The sequence below is a fragment of the Gobio gobio genome, assembly GCF_949357685.1.
Source record: "Gobio gobio genome assembly, chromosome: 7".
In the NCBI taxonomy this organism is placed as follows: domain Eukaryota; kingdom Metazoa; phylum Chordata; class Actinopteri; order Cypriniformes; family Gobionidae; genus Gobio; species Gobio gobio.
This window is the reverse complement of record NC_137103.1, coordinates 51863899-51888504: the sequence shown is the minus strand read 5'-3', so window position 1 is coordinate 51888504 and position 24606 is coordinate 51863899. Positions and strand designations below refer to the sequence as shown.

At 38.6% G+C, this 24606-nt stretch overlaps 1 protein-coding gene across 4 annotated transcripts in view; it reads right to left on the bottom strand.

Annotated features, from left to right (window-relative positions):
• The window catches only part of cobll1b (cordon-bleu WH2 repeat protein-like 1b), an 89308-nt gene that overhangs the window by 1534 nt on the left and 63168 nt on the right, over positions 1-24606 (bottom strand). For 2 of the 4 annotated variants that reach the window (XM_079821415.1, XM_079821417.1), the window contains 8 exons: positions 24442-24492; positions 24199-24296; positions 23740-23961; positions 21531-21669; positions 15961-16189; positions 12369-12445; positions 6594-7960; positions 3531-3671 (listed from right to left, as the gene is read on the bottom strand). In XM_079821415.1, coding sequence (XP_079677541.1) covers positions 3531-3671; positions 6594-7960; positions 12369-12445; positions 15961-16189; positions 21531-21669; positions 23740-23961; positions 24199-24296; positions 24442-24492 — 2324 coding nt within the window. The remainder of the gene's footprint in view (positions 1-3530; positions 3672-6593; positions 7961-12368; positions 12446-15960; positions 16190-21530; positions 21670-23739; positions 23962-24198; positions 24297-24441; positions 24493-24606) is intronic. The other 2 variants (XM_079821416.1, XM_079821418.1) reach the window with 1 other exon arrangement.

Sequence of the window (24606 nt, the reverse complement as noted above, 5' to 3'; positions counted from 1 at the left end):
GTAAACAGACGTGCGTCTGACCTCAAGAGTGAATGAACGGACGCATATCATTGCCACTATTGAACAGTGCGCATTGCTTGACTATTTTCTTTTCGTTACGTTTAAAAGGACATTTCAAGCTTTATATACACATATTTCTCATGTTTGTGAGGCAAGTATTCTGGTTTATTTGAGACTCCAGTTCATGTGCAAAGCTCCCGCGATTATTGTCTGCTATAGACTATTTGCTTCTTATTTATTAAATCCAGGCAATTATCTGATTAAACATTGATTAAAATTAAGATACAATTTATACAAAACGAAATTCACATTAAAGAAAGGCTTTCAAAGCAAAATCATACAAAATTTCTTTCAAAATCATTTCTGACCTTCTGACATATTGTGCATCTTTTCACTTTTCATAATCAATGTAGCCTAGATTGAATTTAAAAATAACATTATAATATTTAAACATAAACAGAAAATGCTTTCACACTAGAAACGAACCGAACCTTTGTTCAGTTTGACCCGGACCAAGATGACCTCTTTTCGTCGAACCAAATTTCGTCTGTTTGGTCCAGACCGTGATCCAGGGGAGGTTTCACACCTGTCATTTTGATTCGGACTAAACTAAAAAGTCAGAAAATCTGGACCAAACAAGGTAGGTGTGAAAGGGAACTTTGGGGGTGGACTCGGTGTGTTTCGAATAAATGAAGTTCTGGGTAAATATTCCCCCCTCCGAAAGTCCCTGCTCGCGAGATAGTACTTTTTCAAAGTTCAGGAACTTTCGGGGGTGGGACTTGGGCACTGAACATGCGGATTGGTTGAGCTCACGCAGCATTTTAGTTCAACCGGCATTTTTAAAAGTCTTGCGAGGTTCGTTCTGCGTTCAGTAAATATCAGTCTTGCTCTTTCTGTCCGATGGTGCAGTTGCTGGTCTGAGCAATCTCACGTCACTGTCCGTAATAGCTGATTATAACACGTGGTCTTATTTTAAATCTAGCTTTCAGAATACGCTTTAGTATCAGTGCTGGTCTCTTTTCCTACAGTTTTGTTAATTACATCTTTAGTAAACCAATACATAACCAGCAAAAGCAGCGCTGCTTGCATCTCCTCCACTTGTTATTGTTGCAGACAGTATCGCAAATATGATTACTGTCCATCGCTGAGTGGGGGGGAACAGTCAAGCGCCGTCCCACGTCTCTGGACTAATTTGCCACTATAGACCACAGTGGAAACGCAGACAGTAGTAGGTCTGGGGGGGAAAAAAGTTAAAAAAAGTTCCTGGTAAAATTGTGCCGGGTAATTTCGGTGGAAACAGGGCTTTTGGGAGCTTTCACACCTGCCTCATTTAGTTCGGTTGAATCGTACTAGAGTTCGCTTTCCCCTTTGGTGCGGTTTGTTTGGTCAGGTGTGAAGGCAGCAATCGCACTCGGGTGCGCACCAAAAGCGGACCAAACAAGCGTATCGGGACGCTTTCAGACGAACTCTGGAGTGGTTTGTTTGTGGTGAGAACGTGATCCGACCTCGAACAGACCCAACTGCAAAAAGTACTGATCATTTTTGGATTAAACCAGCTGCCGTAGTCAGCTGCGCTGTGCATTATGGGATGAGGAAGTGTTTGTTGATAGTTTGCACTTTAGCATGGCAGCTCGCAGACAAACTTGGAGTAGTGAGGAGGTGCGGAGCCTCGTAGAAATTTGGCCTGGTGACCGTATTAGGTCCCAACTTTTGAAAACTCACAAGAACAGCGCGATCTTCGCGTGAAGTGATGAGTGATGCGTCCTCGCCGTCTGCAGTGCATTAGAACGTTGTTTTCAAGCCGCATCCACGCTTCATTATAGAAATGTATTGTTTGCACAATGTAATAGATTATGGCCAGGGACAAAACCAGCCCGCGCAGTCGCAGTTTAGGAAATAGGCCAATGAGTGATGTGGATGTTGTCATGTGACTGCATTTTGGTTCGTTTCAACTGGTTCGGACCAAAGCAATCAGTGTGGAGTGAAAAGGAACCAAAAAAGCTGTAAAATGCTACAGTGTATAATTGTTTGCCCTTAGTTCGGACCAAATGAACCGAACTAGAGATGTGAAAGCACCCTAACTAGCATAAATAAACATAATAAAGGCTAGATGTCTCGTTCGCGCTGCTGGCCAATGGAGGTCGACGTCCGCACCTGGCGGCCATCTTGTCACAGTCAGCTCGCTCTCTCGTAACATTGTGTTGTAATGGTGCATGTACTTTTTAAATAACCATAACTTGCTCAATTTTCTACCGATTTTCAAACTGTTTGGTTTGTTATAAAATGTCAGAGATGTAGTTATGAAACTGCATACCTATGAATAATTATTCATAATTTGTTCAAGCATCTAGAATTATAGCCACGTTAATAACGTTTGTAAGAAACCAAACCATTTGTAAATCCGTCAAGATTTCAGCGAGATAAGAGTATTTGTGTTCGTGCAGATCACTCGCCTTACATCAGGTACCACAAAGCCTGCCAGAAATCTTGCCTGTGACAAGATGGCCGCCGGTGATGACGTTAGAGACTCCGCCGTAAGACATCTAGCCTTTATTATGTATATCTATGTCTAACTAGGACCTTGAAAGACAGCAATTAGCTGGTTCAGGTGTGTTTTTTGGGGGGTTGGAGCTAAACTCTGCAGGACAGTGGCCCTCCAGGAACGAGTTTGGAGACCCCTGCCCTAAAGGGACATTTCCAAAAATAAAAAAATCTACAGACTTTCACACGTTCATCAGAAGCTATTGCGTGCACACGAGAAATGTTCACGTGAGCATAGGATTTTTTTTGCATGCTCACGCATTACAGTTTCCTTTTTATGTATACTGTGTATTAGAGGTCTACACGGAGCCGGGTCTGTTTAACATTATTTGTAATACCGGAGTCAATCAGACTCGCAGAACACCTGGCCATGAGGGTGAGGAATAAATGACATTATTTTGGGGTGAACTAACCCTTTAAGACTGAACACAGCAGACGCATTAAGAGGACTAATAAACACTAGTACATACTGAAAGAGCATAAAACTCAAGTAGTGTACTTAAGTTACAATAACACACACACACCCCGAACACACCCTCACACGCTGTAAATGTTAAAATAGTGTTTTTTTTATTGCTTGCTTTTGTGTTCCACCTCCCTCTGCCATTTTACGCTAGCGCCAGAATGTGTATGTGACGCATGATTTCGGAGAAACGTCACTAGGTTACAATCGATTATGGTCTGCATCGATGCAGAATCGTCCACATTTGCATCGCGATGCATCATAGAAATGATTAATTCCAACATCACTAATCCATACTCTTATTTTCTTCATAGTAAAATGGAAGTGACACAAAGGAAATATGTTATAGACTGTGTGGATAAAATGGAAAGTTTCTCGTGAGCACGTGAAAGTCTGTATATTTTTTATTTGATAAAGGTCCCTTTAGGGGCTCCGTACATAAAGGACCTTTAAAATGAAGGTTATTGTTTTATCAGGGTTTCTATGTGGTTCAGTGATGGTTAGATCTAGTGTTAGATTCACTCACTGGTGACGCCTGAGTATTTCCAATCTTACATGTTCCCATGCCTCCATCTCGGGCGGAGCTGGGCTCTGGCTCGCCGTGGCCTGCTGTTTGTGATGGGGCCTCTCTGGATCTCTCTGTGCGTCCTTCTCCATTGTCTGTCACCTGTGGTCCACAGGGGGGAAGAAAACACACAATACACACTGAGGATGATGCGCACTAGACAGGCACAGGGTCCGAGAAAAGAGACACTGCTGGTTCTGCGTCACGCGCATAAATCACATGAAGACGACACAGGATAGACGGTTCCACTGTACTCCCACTGACACACACTCGCACATACATTAGAACGGCAATCACACACTCACACATAGACACATGCATGTGCATAAAATAATGCATTTACATTATAATTGTGTAAATATGCACTAGTTTGAACATTTTAAGGAGGGCAATATAGCTGCATTTTTATTATTATTATTATTATTATTTGGTAATACCATACAATAAGGTCTCATTTGTTAACATTAATACATTAACTTGAACAATGATCAACACAGTATTTATTAATCTTTGTTAATGTTAGTTAATAAAAATCAAGCATTTCATTGTTTGTTCCTGTTAGTTCACAGTGCATTAAATTATGTTAATAATGGACTTTAATAATGTATTAGTAAATGTTGAAATGAACATTCAATAAGATTAATAAATGCTGTAGAAGTATTGTTATTTCTTAGTTCAAGTAGTTAAATAATGAAATGTTACCCATTATTAATATAATGTTAACAATAACAATGGTTTAACGGCTTTTCTTTTTTTTTAAATATGAATAACTACTGCTCCAAAGTTTGGGGTCACACAGATTTCTTTATAAAATAAGTCTCTTCTGCTCACCAAGGCTCCATTTATTTAATCAAAAATACAGTAAAAACAGTACACTTGTGAAATATTATTACAATTCAAAATAACAAATGTTCTATTTGAATATATTTTAAAATATATTTGATTCCAGTGATCAAAGCTGAATTTTCAGCATCATTACTCCAGTCCTTAGTGTCACATGATCCTTCAGAAATCATTCTAATATTCGAATTTGCAGCTCAAGAAACATTTAGGATTATTATTATTATTATATATATATAAAAAAAAAAGTGCTGCTCAATATTTTTGTGGAAACGTGTTTTTCAGGATTCTTTTATGAACAGAAAGCTCAAAATAACAGCATTTATTTGAAATAGAAATATTTTGTAACAGATTATAAATGTCTTTACTGACATTACTGAGAATTGAATGCATCCTTGCTAAAAAGTATTAAATATATTTAAAAAATATATATTACTGACCCCAAACTTTTGAATGGTAATGAACAAAATTAATTAAATATATTAATACATTTAAATAATCAAATCCTGTCTTCATTTTCAATTATATGCACCAATATAACAACACGTGGTCATAAACAACATTATTTACATACACCATCAGTCAAAAGTTTAGACACACTTGACTGAATCTTCTCATAAATGTTTCACAGGATGTTAAAAATAATTTAAACCCATCAGCAAACAAAAGCTTTTACTCAAGACTGTTTTGACGGTGCCGTGGGCCCCGGAGACACAACAACAAAAGACGAGTAGACAGGTCAATCCGGGACATAGATTAATGAGCCATGTGCGTCAATACATTGAGTGCACGCACAGACATTACAATGAGTGTCATCCAACTCCCAATATTAATTTACCAGCGCCGGTTTAAACTGGGTGTATTTCACAATAGATTAATGACTTACACAACAACCGTAGTAAAACGAGGCTACAAAAGGTGAGCCAAGTGCTGATAGCAGCACCTAAAAGACCTTTTAGGTCCAGACTCCACCCGCATGGTATTCTCACCATCTCACTGCATGTTCATAAATGCCATGTTAGTTTTGGAGTAACTCTGGCCATAAAAGACATGGCCATATTTTACCCCCAAATCAACAAAAAGACATGAGATATTATATTCTACTTCAAGAATGTTAACTATAAAGATGACTATATTGGCGTCCACGCCAGCGGATGATATCGTTCTGTTTATTATAAGCGTGTGCTTGTCTGTCACTGTAAATGCTGGAGCTCGTTACAGCAGGATGGATTCTGATTGGCTGTCAGTCTTTTTATCGTTCATCAACTGGATAAAATCGTTCTGTAAGAGATTCCAACAATATTGTTTCTGTGTGCCATTATCGTTATAGCTGTGGTTTGAACTCTGCTATTCTTCAATACTAAGAACGATTTTTAGAGCTATATCTTTATCGTTATAGTTATCGTCCTTGGTGTGAACGGGCCTTAGAATTTCTCATTATTGTAATATGATATAGTATTTATTATACATTATTGTAGTTTTTTACATAAGTACTTGGAAGTGACAGTGATGATTGATCATGAAAACATTATTTTGCATTATTAAGTCCAGTGACAACTATATGCAAATATGCCAACATGGGGCCTCATTTTTCATTTAGAAATTTCTTACGGTGGCATTTTGGGTGGTAATCTTCCAGTAATCTGATTGGCTGTTGCATCAGCAAAACAAACAGTAAGTATTTTTGCATTAAAAAACTGGTAGACAGAGTGCAACAGAAATAATTATAATTTATGTTCACTTGTTTTGATTTTAAAAAATGCAATTCTTAGCTGACTAAAAAATGTAATGCAACAGCCAAAAATGACTCTTATGCATGTCTAAATAGACCAATAATTTAAAACGTGTTCAATGATTCTGCTCTGTATTACAGTAATGATAATCTACTGAAAATGACAACTGAGGATAATAGGAATAACAAATCAAAAGTAATACATTCAAATTCATCACACCAAATCTGGAGGAAAAAATATGCCCAAATGTTATGAAAATAATATATTTTCGAAGCATTTTGCAGACCAAAAAGTGTACAAAAATGTAGTTAAATATGCACAAAAAATCCTTAAAATAATGGTCATGCAAATAATACATTTTCAAAGTCTTTATTTTGTTAAAATATATAATAAATAAATATTTTTCCCATAAGATATAATAATATAATATATTTTACCAGGTTGTACTCACAGTGCTTGTCGGCGACTCGGGCGATTCACTAATGGATTTCTGTGCTATGAGAGGATGTGTGTGTGGTGACTGCCCCAAGGGATGATGGGAAACAGCCTTGGACCTCTTCACGGCAGAGGACACGGCCTGAGCGAAGCGAGAAGGCGATGAGGGCGTGAACGGTTTGGGCGCAGCAAAGCTTCTCAACTTCTCCAAACTCATTGTAGGCGTGGGAAGACTCTTCTGGTGGGGCAGAAAGGACGACGGTGGAAATCTAGAGGATTCGGGGCGAGGCCCGTCTACCTCTGCATTCTGAGGTAGAGGCTTTTCACTCGCTCTTACTGCATTTTTTTCCTCTTCTTCCCACTGGACTGGTGGTGGTGGAGGAGGGAAGTTTTCCAGCGGGGCAAATACATCTGACTGCGGGCTGCTTATGGCTTCTTTTGGACGGGTTGCAGGACTGCTACAGCTGCTACTGCTGCTGCTGCTACTCCCAACACTCGCTCGGCGTACGGCCGCCGAGATTACGTAATCCCCGGGTGTTCGCTTGTGCTGCGGCACGCGGAAAGAGGCTGGTTTGGGTCTTGTTGCAGGTGGAACTTTCTTGTCTTTGACAGCGGATTCCGTTCCTTCTTCTACTGGGGACGAAGCAGTTGCCGAAGGTGACGTACAAGAACTAGTTTGCGCAAAGACGTTCTGATGGCCGTTAAGAGCAACCGTGCCATTGGAGACAGACTTTGCTTCAGGTTTGCAGTCCACACTAGGCTCCAGAGTCAACTCTACCTCAAAGAAACGGAGCTTTTCTAGTGTTTTCTGAGGCACGATGGTGTAGGTGGTCATGCCCACTTTGGGGATGTATTCACGGGTGAGCTCATTGGATGGTTTGGGTTTGGGTTCGGCATCTACAATATACTGTGCGTTACCTGCTTTGCAGGCTGGTGTAGATGTCAAGTCCTTAGATGGCTGGATCGCAGGCGATTGTGGTTCAGGAACGTGCAGCTCTTCTGTGGAAGTGGCTATGTCTCTCTTTAGTCCCGTTGAGGACGTGGACGGGGCCGGGGAGGGTTCAGTGCATAAGCTCGATGGCTTATTAGAAGGTTTCTGGGGTTCTGCCTGCATTTGGGTCTGGGTGTGAGCGAAGCTGACCGTTTTGGGGATGGTTTCAGGCATCTGGTCCTCAGAGCGAGATGAACGGATAGGCTCAGGGGAAGCCGCGACCGTGTCTGAATCAAAGAACTGCGCTTGCAGAGTCTGGACGCCGCATTCGGATGTTTGAAGCGCGTTGATCAAAGATGCAGGCTTCTCTGTGGTGTTCACAGAAACCTCTTCAAGAACAGGGCCACTTTCAGACGGCTGAATCACCTCCTCTGTCTTTTCCACCAGGGGCTCTGCAGAAAGAGAAAACAAAGTCATGCATCAAAGCCTTTCATTTTGTCACTAGAGTTTTACTGGAATACACAGCCCATTGCACATCAAACAATGCTTTTTATAGGGATTTATATGTCATGAGGAATCAAATTTTCCTGAGAATTAATGAGATTAAAGAGTTCATTGTACTACTGTCAATTTCAGAACTCAAAACTTCAGTCCAACCAGAGTATTTTTTTAAATTAAGCTGCAAAAATGATTCATTCTGAACGTAAAATATGAATAACAATTGCATAAAGTGCACTAAGGAAGTGGTTCCCAAACTTTTCAGAGTGGAGCGCCCCCTGAGGCATTTAACACCCTTCTGCGTACCCCCTCTCTTTCATTTAGACTGCAATCACACCTTTTCCATTAAGGGACAATATCTGCCCCCTTAAATTGCTTTTCCAGTTAACTTTTTCTTTTGCCTTTATAAATTTAATTATGTTTTAAATAAAAAGTTTTCAATAGAGAAATATGCAATGATGTTAAAAACAAAGGGATACTTTTAAATAAAATCTTCATCTGATGTTTTCACTGTTAAATTTGCAGATGATACAGCAATTGTTGGCTTGATCACTGAAGATGAAGTGGCGTATCGTAGATGTGTGAATGAGTTTGTTGAATGGAGTCAATCCAGCTTTCTCCAATACTAGTAAAACCAAGGAAATTATTTTGGATTTTAGAGTAGGAGGTGATGTACAACAACAAATAATTGTCAATGGTGAGCACATTGAAGTTGTAGGTGAATACAGGTATTTAGGAACAGTCGCTGATGCAAAATTGACATGGGGTGTTAATATAGGAGCAATTTATAAGAAAGGGCTGCAACGATTGTATTTCATGCGCAAGCTTTGGCAGTTTGGTGTGGACACACATATACTTGTTCTTTTCTATCACTCATTGGTGGAGAGTATTCTGACTTTTAGTTTCATTGCTTGTTCTTATTTACCACAGACAGTGAAAAATACCAAATTACATAAGGTTGTGAATATGGCAAGCAAGATTGCAGGTGCCCGTGCACTAAGATCCTTCATATTCTTGAGCATAGCTCTGTAAAATAAATCCCTGTGATGTCATTGTACACCTATGGTGGTGATTCTGCTGTTGTGAGAGGGATGTTGGTGTCTAAGGGTGGCTACATATGTATGGTGGAATGATCAATGTTGTTTTGTAATTTGTCTATGTTTGTTCATATCTGTTCATGACTGTTTTGTCGACTTAGGGTGCCACAGATGCAAAAAGATTTTCGAAAGGTCAATAAACTAACTATACTAATATGAAACTAAAGCAGCAGATTCATTCACAAAACACCGCTGTGTTGCAGTTCTGCTGTGGTTTTTGTTGGAACTATTATTTTATAACAGTACAAAACTGTTTAAATTATACATTACTTATTACACTTTTGTTTGATGAACTGTCGTATAAAATCACCAAAATGACATATTTAAATACTTTGAATGTAACTACACCCTGGCTTCATTTAAAGCTGCTGTCCGTAACTTTTTTTGTGTTCAAGTTTTACAAAAATTATATAATGAGAATGTATAACATGAATCCATTTTCCAAACCGTGTTTTTGTCTTGCACTGAATCATTATGGTACACTTATAATAAGTGTTTATATTGGGACTATTTCAGGCCGGTCTGGTAGGAAGCGCTGCGGAGGAGCACAGTCCCTGCGTGACTCGCCATAGACATAAACAGAGAGAAGTAGCTCCGGCTGCAATGTTCTTCCGCAAGACACGTGCAGTTCTGTTAGAGCGCAAAAAGTTACGGACTGCAGCTTTAATATATGCAGATGCATGAATATGCAAATTAGCCCCGCCTCCACCCACTCACACATGAGCTCAGAGATCCACTATGTCAACTTTTACTCAAGTTACTTTAGTAAACACTGCACAATGGTATCACTCTTTACAACGTCGGGCACATAACGGTAATTAATATTAGCCTTTTGCTTGACTACATTATCAAACAGCTTATAATGTGTTGCTAATGTTACACAAACCATGTTCAGTCTGCTTTCTGAAAATCATTATCCTTAGAAACGCTTTGAACAACGCAGAAAGTCAGTGGTGAAAGGCATAATTCATCATAACATCGTAATATACGCAATTCACACGCTATATTGCTAAATGTACCCGATTTTCATATCAACCTGGTTTCTCTTGAGACTCCCCAGCTTCGCAGCAGTTAATGATATGCTAAACTCCGCCCACACATTGACGTGATTGGTTACAAGTTAGTTTGTGACGCCAGAAACACTGTCAATTTCAAACCACGTTTTTGAGACTGTCTTTTTTTCACTGCAGTTGCACAGCAGTCTGCAATGATGTTGACATGAATTTGCACATGGTTTGTCTTGAAGCACATTAAAAACACCACATAGACATATAAACAACATTAAAAATGTTCATGTCTGTGTCAATTGTTCTTCATACTAGTAAGTGCTAACAATTTACAAAGGTACACTGTCCGGAATGGCAGTAATGTAGCGCAATTTGCTAAAGCAGCATATCTGCACGCAACCCATCATATGCACATTGCTTGAGTGGATTGTCAGTTTTGACTGCAAAAGATGAGGTAATTTGATTGGATGTCATGTATTTGACCTTTTACGGCATTTTGCCTGTTAGAAACACATGCTTGGTTTTAATAGTATTTTAAGGTGGGCTACAATTAAATGAATGGCAAAACTCAGAATTTCAACCCAGTTTGGGAACCAATGCACCAAATCAAAACATTAAAGGTCACATGGCATGGCATTTTTCTATTATTTTATAATGTTTCCTGAGGTGTACTTATATTGTTAGTATGATTTTTACATCATAAAATGTCATAATTTAGAAATAAAAGGCATTTTTTCAATACTGATGTTTGCCCTGTGGCTGAATGCCCTGTTACAAGAGGCGTGTCTGCTGTGAGACTTCAGTAAAAACGCCCACTGTTGTGATTGGCTGACAGGGGGGAGGGGGCGTGGTTTAACGAGGTCTACGAGGCACGAGCTGCTGCCAGAGAGACGGATGGACCTGAGTTCACTTCACATCAGTTCTGTCAGTCTCAGATCAGTGAACTGTTGTAGTTACAGCATATACTTCAGGTTATTAGTCTATTTCTAGTCGGAGGGACTGTCACTCATGTCAGAAAGTTAGTAACTTTAGTAAATTATGGATCAGCACTGACTGGAGACGCGAACCGTTTAGAACGATTCAGTCCGATTTGGTGAACTGGTTCGGTTCACTAAAAAGAACCGGTTCAAAAGAAAGATCATTCGCGAACCGGACATCACTAATGTACCAGAGACTGAGCTCAGCGATTGCTAACAAAGTTATTTATAGTAACTGCTGTGTTATGAGAGCGCTGTCAGTCAGCGCAAGTTTATTGTGTTTGTATCTGAGAGTTCTGAATAAACACGAGTCCCAGTCACGCCGAGTCCGTCTTCATCATTATTACCAACTTTGTAACACATGCAAAGTACCATTACAGCTGTCGAGATGAACGAGTTACGAGTAAGTGTTGATAATAGCATTATTTTTAGATATGTTCCTATCATATGAAAAGCGTCAGTGACGCGCATTGAGTACACAGCGCAAACAAAGATACAACAGCATTAATCGAATCGAATGTAATCCAGTTTACTGTGGGGCTAGCCTAGCCGGATACCCTCACGCTTACCCCCTTCTGCTTAATCTCGCGCCGCGTTTGGTGCCTCCGCTGTGGGCCAGATGCAGTACTGGGGGTCGGGGATGTTGTAGGCCGACCGGCCAGTGCAGTCCGAGCTTCGGCATGTGTGAGGTTTATCTCTAAAGAGATGTGAGTCTGATGATGTTGAGCAGAAACGACTGTGTGCACATTTTAGAACAGATAGACGCGACGAGGACGTACAAAAACACTGACTCACAAGATAGTAAACACCGTTCTGTCGGGAAGCCGCTGAGTGTGCACGAATAATAAATAATTAGCTACACATCAGAAATCACTGATCGCAGATCAGAAGGAACTGAAAAAAGACTTCTGTTTTCATTTGTACATCCAAACACTGAGAAACTGCCAGCATTCACTCGTTCACAAGCAATGATCTCTCGAGCGCTTGCATGGGCGTGCCAGATTCTCTGGGTGGAGGAAAGGGAGGTAACCGTTCCTGCTTGGACGTCAAACCAGGAGACTTCAGGATTGGCTCATCTGGGCTGTCATTTTCTCAAAGGCAGAGAAAGACAGCCAGAACTCGGGTTTACACCGATCAACATTTCTATCCACTTGGGGACAATATTCAGGCAAGGGGAACTCATATTAATGTTGAAAACGAATAAAATGAAAATTTCATGCCATGGGACCTTTAAGTAAAATCTGAGGTGTTGAAGGATCTCGCCCATCAGTTGAAGCTTACCCATCTCTTCTGATAGGATATGAGAGCTTGCAGCCTGGTCCGACTTAATCTCTGTATCCACTGTGCCTTCAGCAACTCTGTCAAGGGTAAAAACCATGTAATGGTTAAAAAACACATTGAATAAAATAAATACCTACAGTTAATTCAAAATGAGGAAAAATGAAAAAAACATTTACATACATTTATAAAAACAAACCTAAATCTCCTTTAAAGGGTAACTAAACCCCTGCTCAGAGCTTAACTCCACCCACTGGCAATTTTCAAAAAATGCTGGAAAAGTGGGCAGAGCCCGGCGGAGACAGAGGGGACGAACCGAGGGCGGGGCTGAGCGGAGGGTGTGCACCTGAGACTCGCAGTGACGGATTGATTGACAGTTGTCTGACTCGCGAGTCGCAAAGATGGAGAATGACTGGAGTGACGCCAGCTTTGCAACAGAGCGGTAATTTCTCCTACCTTCACCTGAAGTGGAGGAGGGTGGGGTCTGTAACAGACACAAACCCGGAGCCTTATCAATGCGAGCCGCTGCTCAAACTGCGTTAAATCCCGATGCCGACGATGCTAGTGAAGCAGCCGCGCAAGAGAACTGACCTAATCTATCTGCGTCCTGCGTCTATCTTGCGTGTCAGGGTTTGAAAGCGCGTCTCATGTATGAAAATTATCTGTACACATGACGGGCGGCAATAATATCGCAAGAAAAGCCTGACGTGTACTGACAACTGCATTATTTAACCGTATTTTCTTCAATACAATGTTAAAGCAAGTGTCAAGTGAGTTTCATTCATAATGTTTACTTCATGTAACATGACAGTTCATACTGGAGTGAAGCCGTTCTCATCGTGTGATTGGGGGAAACATTTCTGAGGGCGTGGTGAGCTCGTGCCAGGGGCGGATAGTGAGCCGTTGGAGGTACCATCCTACGTCACGATGTACCACAACGTCCAATAGGAAAATTCAACTGCAGTAGCCACCGTTCAACCTTAGGAGGGCAGCACTTTGGCGGTTTTACACCATATTTTATAGAATTAAAACACTTTATACTCAAATGTCAAAACATTTACTCGAATCAATGAACAGCATTAATAAAGCCCCAGTATTACAGATCATTAACTAAAAAAAGTTGGTTTAGGGTTTAGTTACCCTTTAATAAGAGAATCTCTAGGTTGCATTTCTAGGTTGTTTTGGCTGTCCCTCTAATATTCGACTAATCATTAGTCGACTAGAAGAGGCTTGGTCTACAAAAATTATATTAGTTGGTTAGTCGCAGAAAAAAAACAACCTTGTGGCGAAGTCACAGTCCATGAGGGAAAGGTCGTTAACGGCTGTTCTTTGTGTTAATTACAGTATGTCAGGAAGGAGATCCAAGCGTTTGCCTATTATCCATCGACCTCAAATATGGCTTATCATTTGAAACATGTATCAGCAACTTTACATGGCCGATCTCTAGTGTTAACCCAAGCGGCAACCTCCCCCAGTTTCTCTTGAAGCCAATACGGAAGGGACTTAAACTGCAATTCATCGACTGGCCACTAGAGAATCTCATTGAGCCTCATGTTAAAATGGCCAACTTTACAGCAGATAAAAACATGTTTACAGTCTGGTATAAATTGTGGTTTTGGTCTTTACGGCTAATTTTGCCCTTCATGACGACTGTGAGGGGGTGAATTTTTTTTATAACTCATTCGTTTACATTATATAAAGCCTTAAAGTTCTGCATAATTAAGGGTGTGGCCACTTTGAGTGACAGGTGGATTGCTGTTTGTCTGCTGTCTGTTAGTCATCACGTCACCTCAGCTCCACCCACGTCCCGCCTCTTTGCCCATTTTCTGTTATCCGGGAGTGAAGCGCAATGACGCACTGCCAAGATGGCAATGGCCAGCTCGTCCCTACTTAACGCTTCAAAACTGCTCTTCAGAATCCTATGGGTGACGTCACGTACACTACGTCCATATTTTTTTCACAGTCTATGTGTTAACCTACATAAATGTGGACTACTATTAGGCGCATGTCCAAGTGTTTGTGCGAAGTGTGGAGGATGAAGTATAGCATGTTTTACTACATGACATGGAGGCGCCAGCGTGATCACTTGTATTTTTTTCTGATAACAGTCGAAACATCTTAAAATACTACATTTTTGTTCATACAGATAAGAGTAATACATCATTCGAAACTGTACTGAAATGGTCTACTTTTATTTGTGCACACACACAATAACAACGAAACGTGCTTTTGTAAAATAAAGAAAACAAACAGGATGCGCTTTCTGCCGTCTCAGTCTCTGTGAACTTGAGCACGTAACAAAAATGAACCGAAACTCAGGGAATACATGCCTCACAGACATGAGAAGTATATCTATAGAAAGCTTGAAATGTCAAGCGACTGTCGCCAATTCAGGTGGAAAACAAATATTCTCAGATTATGTCATTCGTATGAATCGTGCATAGATGCGTCCACTGCGGAGATGATGATTCAGATTTTTTTACAAAACATTAGGGCTGTAACGATTTGACCAAAAATAAAAATCTCAATTAATTGAACATTTTACCTCAATTACGATTAATGAACGATTATTTTGCTTTGTTTTGCTTTCCTTTTTTTGCCCTCATAGTTCACTGATAAGGTTTGTACTGTAAATATGTTCTACTGTTAAAAGGTGGGATATTTTTTTCTTATGAAAAAGTGCATTTCTTTGTGATTTTAAAATACTTGACGGAAACTGCTCACTTTTCAGCAGTTATTGTCTATGGGGCAGATTTCTGCTTGTTGTACATCAGATAAATTAGCACATAGACCTACATTTCATTTATCTGAATGCATTAAGTTATTATATAATTATTCATACCGTCTCTATTAATTAGGAAGCTGTGGTTTGTAGTTACTTCAAAAGTATTAAAATCTATGCTATAACGGTTGAGTTTCTAAGCTACTTTAGTGATAAATCACAGTACAGCGTTGACAATGAGTTTCTGCGCTCCTCTCTGCACAATCGCTTTAATGTTCAAACTGGCAAGCCTTTAAACTCATTTAATTGACAAACTGTTAGTCTGATGGACCAACTTAATGAGGACGCAAGTGAAAGTGATCTGGGGCTTGCGCACGCCGTCTCTCTGTGTATCAGTGCATATAAGAATGGCGATTAACTTACGTGTATCAACTGTGTAAAACATCTAAACAAAGATAACTGCTTGTGAGTCCTGCATCTTTCCGCATGCCTGCAAACTGCACTTAATGTGACTGACTAAAACCGAAATAACCGACATGGGAAAATTACGTCGGTTAGAGGTTCTACATTTCGGTTTCGATTAGTTTTCGATTAATCGTCCAGCCCTTCGACACATTCATAATCATTAAGTTTGCCGGTGCACTGTGGCAAGCTTTATGCGTACACTTGAGCACTGATTAGGCTATGTATAGGCAATTAAAGACGCACTATTATGATTTATATGGTTTATTAATATACACGTACGACTAAAAATCTTTAGTCGAGGGCAGCCCTAGTTCTCACTGCTTTCTAGGTGTCTTTACAGTGTTCTGACTGGTTGAATATAAACGGAATATAAATTAACACACTGCAATTAGCTACTACTGTACATACTCCGCATCTGTAGACAGGTCACATGATGCATTGTCTCTGGCCGTGCCACTGTCCAGAATGTCAGAATCCTGAGAAGGAGACGCTGTCCCAGCTCGGCCCGAGTCCAGAGAGATGTCGGCGGACAGGTTGAGGCTGCTGTCATCCTCCAGGTGCTCCTCCTGCACAGTGCAGGTCACATTCATTTCTTCCTGTTCCTTGATCTCTTCCAGTGGAGACGCCAACGCTGGTTCTGCAGTGTAAAATCATGAGAAATGCTTAAATATTTCAAAGTGCAGCCCAAACAGTTCTTCACTGAAGCTGGGGTTTCCACATCAAAATGAAGTGATGCCCATTCACATGAAGGAGCAGCTGATAAAGAGAAAAAGAGAGAGAGAGAGAGAGAGAGAGAGAGAGAGATGTGGCATATGCAGCGTTAATATGGATTCTCTGCTTGTCAGACTGAGCGAGTGCCGTTAATTAAGACGTCTCGCTTCTCTGGCCTGATTTAGCTCTTCAATCGTCCTCTCTGGAGACCAGCGAGATGAAGAAACGTCCAGAGAACTGTCTCTGTGATCTCTCCCAGACATTTAGATTCAAAGCCCTTCTGTAGCTGCTCTCTGCTCCATTCTGAGCTCTTATTTATGCGTTTCTGGCTCTTTATATATTTATTTTCTTTCTCAGTCATTAGAACTTTTGACTGTTAGCATAATGAGTGAAGGGTTCAGGGCTTCTGTTAGTGCCATCAGCCAATCAGTGTTGACTCGACCCTGCATTGGGGAAAGCCTTGTGAAACTCAATGCAACTCAGCAAAAGTTGCAAAAGCTTTCATAAAATACACTTGTAAGAAACAAAACTGAGTGAACGAACCCTGCTGGATCTCAAGAGGCCATCTGTGTATAGTTATGAACAACGAGAAAAGTCTGCCTGCAGATTTGGTGCCTGATTAGACTGCACTCACTCACACTCCTGATCTCACTTTTTACTTCATAGAAAACCTGCATTTAACAAAACAATGTAATTTTATGAGTGCTTTCAGAGAGAAGTTAGTATTGAAATTAAAATCAACATATTATCCAAAACATGATTAATGTAATAAGAGACAATGAAAAATAATAAAGAGAAAAGTGATCTGCAGACGGATGGATGGATGGAAAGACGGACGGACAGACAAATGATAGATAGACAAATTATGTATAGACAGATAGCTAGATAGATAGACGACAGACAGACAGACAGACAGACAGACAGACAGACAGACAGACAGACAGACAGACAGACAGACAGACAGACAGACAGACAGATAGATAGATAGATAGATAGATAGATAGATAGATAGATAGATAGATAGATAGATAGATAGATAGATAGATAGATAGATAGATAGATAGATAGATAGATAGATAGATAGATAGATAGATAGATAGATAGATAGATAGATAGATAGATAGATAGATAGATAGATGGAAAGACGGACGGACAGACAAATGATAGATAGACAAATTATATATGACAGACAGACAGACAGACAGACAGACAGATAGATAGACAGATAGATAGATAGACACAGATATAGATAACAGATACAGACAGACAGACAGATGACAGACAGACAGACAGACAGACAGACAGACAGACAGACAGACAGATGACAGACATAGAGACAACAGATAGACAGACAGATAGACATATAGATAGATAGACACAGATATAGATAACAGATACAGACAGACAGACAGATGACAGACAGACAGACAGACAGACAGATGACAGACATAGAGACAACAGATAGACAGACAGATAGACATATAGATAGAAAGATAGACAACAGACAGACAGACAGACAGATAAACAGATAGACAACAGACGGACAGACGAACAGACAGATAAATAGAAAGAGACAACAGACAGATAGATAGACAGATAGTCAGACAGATACAGATAGATAGACAGACAGACAGACAGACAGACGAACAGACAGATAAATAGAAAGAGACAACAGACAGATAGACAGATAGTCAGACAGATACAGACAGACAGACAGACAGACAGACAGACAGACAGACAGACAGACAGACAGATAGATAGATAGATAGATAGATAGATAGATAGATAGATAGATAGATAGATAGATAGATAGATAGATAGATAGATAGATAGATAGATAGATAGATAGATAGATAGATAGATAGATAGATAGATAGATAGACACAGATATAGATAACAGATAGACAGACAGACAGACAGATGACAGACAGACAGACAGACAGACAGACAGACAGATAGATAGACAGACAGACACAGATATAGATAACAGATAGACAGACAGACAGATGACAGACAGACAGATAGACATATAGAAAGATAGACAACAGACAGACAGACAGACAGATAAACAGAGAGACAACAGACAGACAGACGAACAGACAGATAAATAGAAAGAGACAACAGATGGACAGACAAATAGACAGGTAGTCAGACAGATAGATACAGATAGATAGATGATAGATAGATAGATAGATAGATAGATAGATAGATAGATAGATAGATAGATAGATAGATAGATAGATAGATAGATAGATAGATAGATAGATAGATAGATAGATAGATAGATAGATATTAATCAAACTGAGAGAATCATAAGATCAATCAGTCTAATTATGCAGCATGAGCATGTTACCTTGGCAACAGAGTCTTCTGTACAACAGTAATTAAAGTGAATGTAGACACCTCATTAAAACTTCAGTGAGGGCTCTGAGTTTTGTAACTTTAAACTATGATATCACACTGTAAAATGAGTCAAACGCACAGGCCATAGAAATGAGAAGCAATCGCTTCCACAAAAGAAGTGATATTTTAGTGGAGTTGTGAGGTTGTAGTGCAGATTGCACGGGAAGACAGAGAAAGACGGGCGGCATGAAATGATACAGAAAAAAAAATCTATAGTTGTATTGCAGCAATAAAAATACTGATTCATGAACAGTTGATTCTTTTAAATGAACTGGTCAAAAAGATAAATGGTGTGAAACTCAGAAGCAGGCCCATACTGACATACAAACTTACTTAATCGTTAAGGAGCCGCATAAAACATTCAATGCAATTGGAAACAGAATTGTCCAATTCCTCATGATTTCCATCCAGGGAAATGTCAGGTTGAGCACTTACGCAATCACATTTGCTCATATAACACCTCTGATGAAATGTCATAGTTGTGTTTACACCCTGGAGGAACTCAAACACACACCACAGCTGTGGCCCATTTGCAACCGTTTGCCCGTACGTGTGTATGAGTGTGAGAAAGAGTCCAACTAATACAGCTGCAAACATTTAACCGAGTGGTGCATCTAGTAAATTCTCACCAGCCCAGCCACCACCCATCCCAACTCAGGCCAAACCACGGCTCAGATCCCAAACACAGAGCGCTGCCTTCTGAGATTCAACAGATTTAGATGTTAGAATAGTAAACATTCGAATACATGGCACACACACACACAAACATTGGGTCATTTGATTTATAGCTACTTTATATTCTCAAAGTCTACCATTATAATTGTTTCTCTGGGCTAGTCATAATGCATTTTGAATGCAATGCAGAGCTGCCTTAGAACTTGCAGGCATCTAATAATCATGCTCAAATAGATCAAATCAGAATAAGTGGTGATGTGTCTGTTCAACCACTAGGTGGAGACAAAACATACAGAAATGCAAAGGCAACACACACACACACACACACACACACACACACACACACACACACACACACACACACACACACACACACACACACACACACACACACACACACACACACACACACACACTGGCCCTTCTGCACCGTCCCCAAATGCCCACACATTAAAAGAACAGCTGCTGTGCTCCTTTAAGCCCTTTCACACACAATCCTCTGAATAAAGAAATAATAACTTCAAACAATAGCCTAAATTCTAAATAATAACTTTCTTTCTTACTTTTCCACCTACTGCCAACAGATCACAGAGCACAAAGCATGATGCTAAAGATACGAAATTCTCATTTCTGAGCTCATATAAACACTAAAACATGTTTTTATATATATTTAACATTCTAAATAACTAAAAAAAAATGTCTATACTTAATTTTTATTACAATTATAGCAGTTGTAGTTTTAGTTTCTAAATGTGTTTGGCTACTCTTTTTATTTTATTCTCTAATGTTTGTTTTATAGAAAATAACAATATAATATACAGAGTAATATTTTATAAATGTAAGTATTTTAAATTTGAAACTATAATTACAATTTTAAAATGCTTAAATTTATCAAATATTATTCTATATATTAGATTTTCTACAAAAATTATAGTTTATGAAACAATTTTTTAGCTATTATAGTTTCTATAAAACAAACTATAGTTGTTAAAAATAATTACATATATTTTAATACATTTAATTATTTTTAACAACTATAGTTTGTTTTATAGAAACTATAATATAATGTAATATAATAGGCCTACAGCAAAATGTCATAAACTAACAGGCAAATTGTTTCATAAACTATAATTTTTGTAGAAAAATTGCTGATATAATAGAATATATAAAGTAATATTTTATAAATGTAACTTTTTTCAACAAACTATAGTGTATGTGTGTGTGTGTATACATATATATACATACATATACATATATATACATATATACATATATACACATATATATATATATATGTGTATATATGATGCTAAAGATACTAAATACTCATTTCTGAGCTCATATAAACACAGCACTAAAACATGTTTTTATATATATTTAACATTCTAAATAACAAAAAAAATGTTTGTCTATACTTAATTTTTATTTCATTTATAGCAGTTGTAGTTTTAGTTTCGAAATGTGTTTGGCTACTCTTTTTGTTTTATTTTTTAAAGTTTGTTTTATAGAAAGTAATAATATAATATGATATATAGAGTAATAGTTTATAAATTTAAGTATTTTAAATTTGTAACTATAGTTTATTTTATATAAACTATAATATAATATAATTTTATAAACTAATTTTTGTAGAAAAACTTGATATAATTTAATATATGAAGAAATATTTTATAAATGTAACTATTTTGAACAAACTATAGTTTTCTGATAGAAAATATAATATAATTAATATAATATGATATAATTAATATAATATGATCTAATTAATATATAATTTTATAAATGTAATTATTTTTAATAACTATAGTGTGTTTCATAGAAACTATAATATAAGGTAATATTATAGGCCTACTGCTAAATTTTATAAAAGTTAATTGTTTCATAAGCTAAATAAGCATACATACAGCAAAATTTTATACATTTTATGAATTAGGTGCCGCCATATGTTTCAACAATTAACAATAACTCCTGTGCATTCTTTCATATTCTTTGTTGACATAAAGTGCTATTAAGCAACTGACTCATTTCAATTATGTAGTGAATCAGAATATATGTGGTAATGAATGTGTGGATGTCAGTGTATGGAAGCTACCACCATTTTGACCCAAGAAAACCCTTGAAACTGCCGGTGAACACAAGCATACTCTCAGAAAGTTTCCGTTTTACACACGAACAGTCTTGAAACGGACCTGTCATGCCTCTGTCCTGCGTGGTCTCATCAGGAGAGGCTGGGCTGCTGGAGGTGGGCGGCGGGGGGGCCTTCCGCTTGGTGGACGACTTCTTGAAGGACGACTCTGTCGAGGATCCCCGGCTCAGAGGGGCCATATTCTTTGGAAAGCAGGCAGGGGGACAGTAATAAATGTGACATATAACTCCAAATATTTGGCTGAGGGAAACGTAACCACATTCCCTAATGACAAGGTGATGAAATGACTCAGCCCAGCGCCCAGTTTACGTAGAAACAAAACAAATACTGTGAAAGCAAGGTTTAACCGCTCGCTCTATTTGCAGAGTGCAGTTTATACATAGATACTTTGAACTCAGGTCATGAAATAGCAGGTTACCAAATCTTTTTTCTTTTTCTTTAAAAGACTTCCATGACAATGAAGCCCCAAAGAGTGTTTGGAAACTTAAACCACACTTAAAAATGTCTGAATGCAATTGCATATGTTTTCTTTCCTATAGTTTGTTTTATTAAATAAAAATTGAAATATTTTTTTTTTATTAAATTAAATTCAATTAAAATGCAAAACTTTATAAAATCTAATTTTTTTTTTATATAACAAACAAAATATAGTTTGTATAGTTTTTCTTTAAAAGACTTCCACAAAAATGAATGCTCACTTATAGTGGCACCAAAGAGTGTTTAGAAAGTGAAACCACACTGTCTGACTGTCATTGCATTTTTCCCCCTATAATTTGCATGTTTTCATTGCAATCAATACAAAACATCGAATCAAGTGGCATTTATTTTAAAGAAACACAGCACAAGCACATTTGTCAAGCATAATGGTCACTATTTAGTTTAGGGTCCAATTCTCACTATCTGTCTCTGGCGTGATGACTCCGATCGTTCGAATATTCCTATTTAATAATTGTTTAATCGATACGGCATCCTCAATAAACCCCTCACTAGCGTGTTGCCTCCGATCTTTTGAATATTCCGATCTAATATGACCCCTGACCTGTAAAGTTGCCAGAATAATAATCATACGCTGTTTGTTAATTGGCCAGAGGAGAACTGGCACCCCGACTGAGCCTGGTTTCTCCCAAGGTTTATTTTCCTCCATTAGGTCACCTGATGGGGTTTGGTTCCTTGCCACTGTCGCCTTTGGCTTGGCTTGCTCAGTTGGGGACACTAAATGTTCAACTAAATATCCAAATAAATCTAATTAGTAAACTAAATTAACCATTTAAACTAAATTACTGGTCTGCCCACATTGTCACTGTATGATAATTGAAATTAACTGATGACATTACCATTTTCTCCGGAGCGGATGTACGGCCTAATAACATTCTGTTGCATTATTTTCCTGTTTAATACTTGAAGCTGCTTTGAAACAATCTGCATTGTAAAAAGCGCAATCTAAATAAAGTTGACTTGATTTGACTATTAACTACGACTTTTGCCTAATTACTGTTTATTAAGGTAGTCGTTAAGTTTAGGTATTGGGTAGGATTAAGAGATGTAGAATAAGGTCATGCAGAATAAGGCATACATTTGTGCTTTATAAGTACTAATAAACAGCCAATATCCTAGCAATATGCATGCTAGTAAGCAACTATTTAACAGTGAGAATTGGACCCTAAACTAAAGTGTTACCAACGTTTTTCCACACTTTGCAGTTAGTTAAATCTTAGCTAATGTGATGATCTGTGTGAATTTGAGGAGAACTGACTTCATACATCCACTAAATGTTTTTTACGTGCAGCTTAGGTGTCCAAATACTTTTTTGGGGGTCATTGCATTTTACACTATTTGTTCCAAACGTCTGAGACCACTAGTGTACATATCTGCTATTTTTTGTTCTTTTCTAATTCAAAATACATTTTGAATACAAAATGTAAACATTACAAGTCAGAATAACACGTTTGAGAATGTCTTAGTATCTGGACTGTGTGTCTTTTGCATTAATGAAAGTATCACTGGAGCTGCATGAACAAAACCTGATGATGTTGTCAAGCATTTGAGAAGATCCAAAGAGCATCTTGAGCTTCAATGGAAGAAAAACACACGTCTGTACAAAGAGTCACAAAATCAATGTCACTCAACGACTTGCATTTGATTAGGAATATTGCAGAATTCTTCCTCAAAAACGTTCAATCTGCTCTCAGACTTTTGGACTCCAGTGCATGTTCTAGTAAATATTAACTGTATCACAGAACAGCGCTACATACCTGGTTACTATCAGGATGGTCAGCCTCGTGGTAAGGACTGAGGTCGCTAGGCATGCTCTGCGACATCATGCTAGGTGGCAACGGGGCTCGTCTTTTCTTTGGCATGTCGGTGGGCATGGTATTAGAATCGTACGTGATCGGCGAATGCGTGCTGAAGGAACTCATGCTGACCGGCCTCTGTTTCCTGTGCACTGGAGATGCCGGTGCACTCACGGTCATAGACTTTAACGAGAGACAGCCAATCGTAAGTCAGCACAATCCCAACCAGTCCCACCGGTAAGCCAATCACAAGTAAAGTCTTTAACAATTTGCATAAAACAAATATGACCACTGGTGCTCGGGGAATGTTTACAAAGAAATGAAAACACACATGCCTTTGACCTTATCTTAACGTCACACACCAAAAAAATCTCAATGTTATCGTTCCTTGTTATGTAAATATAAGCTTTCATAACTCACCTGTTCAGATTTCTTCTTGCTTCCTTTCCGAAATAAACTGAATGCCCGCCTATTTTCTTTCTCCCTCTTGATGTTCTCTGTCCCATGATGACATATTTCTGTGATTTAATGCATTTAGTAGTTAGACATTATTCATTTCTTGCTTAAAGGAATAGTTAATGCAAAAATTAACCACATTGAACTTGCATTTCAGAAGGACTATTCTTTTCAAATGGAAAGCGCAACATGTTTAATGTAACTTACCTGAGTGAGTAGGAGATGGAGGCAGACTTATAGGACTTGCAGGGCTCATAACTGCGAGAAAAGAAGCAAACCCAAGAGTACAGTATAATGAAAGCGTTTTGCAGAGTATCTCAATGTCACCTTATGAAAACCGGTCCTGCCTGATTTTAATGCACTTAGCATAAA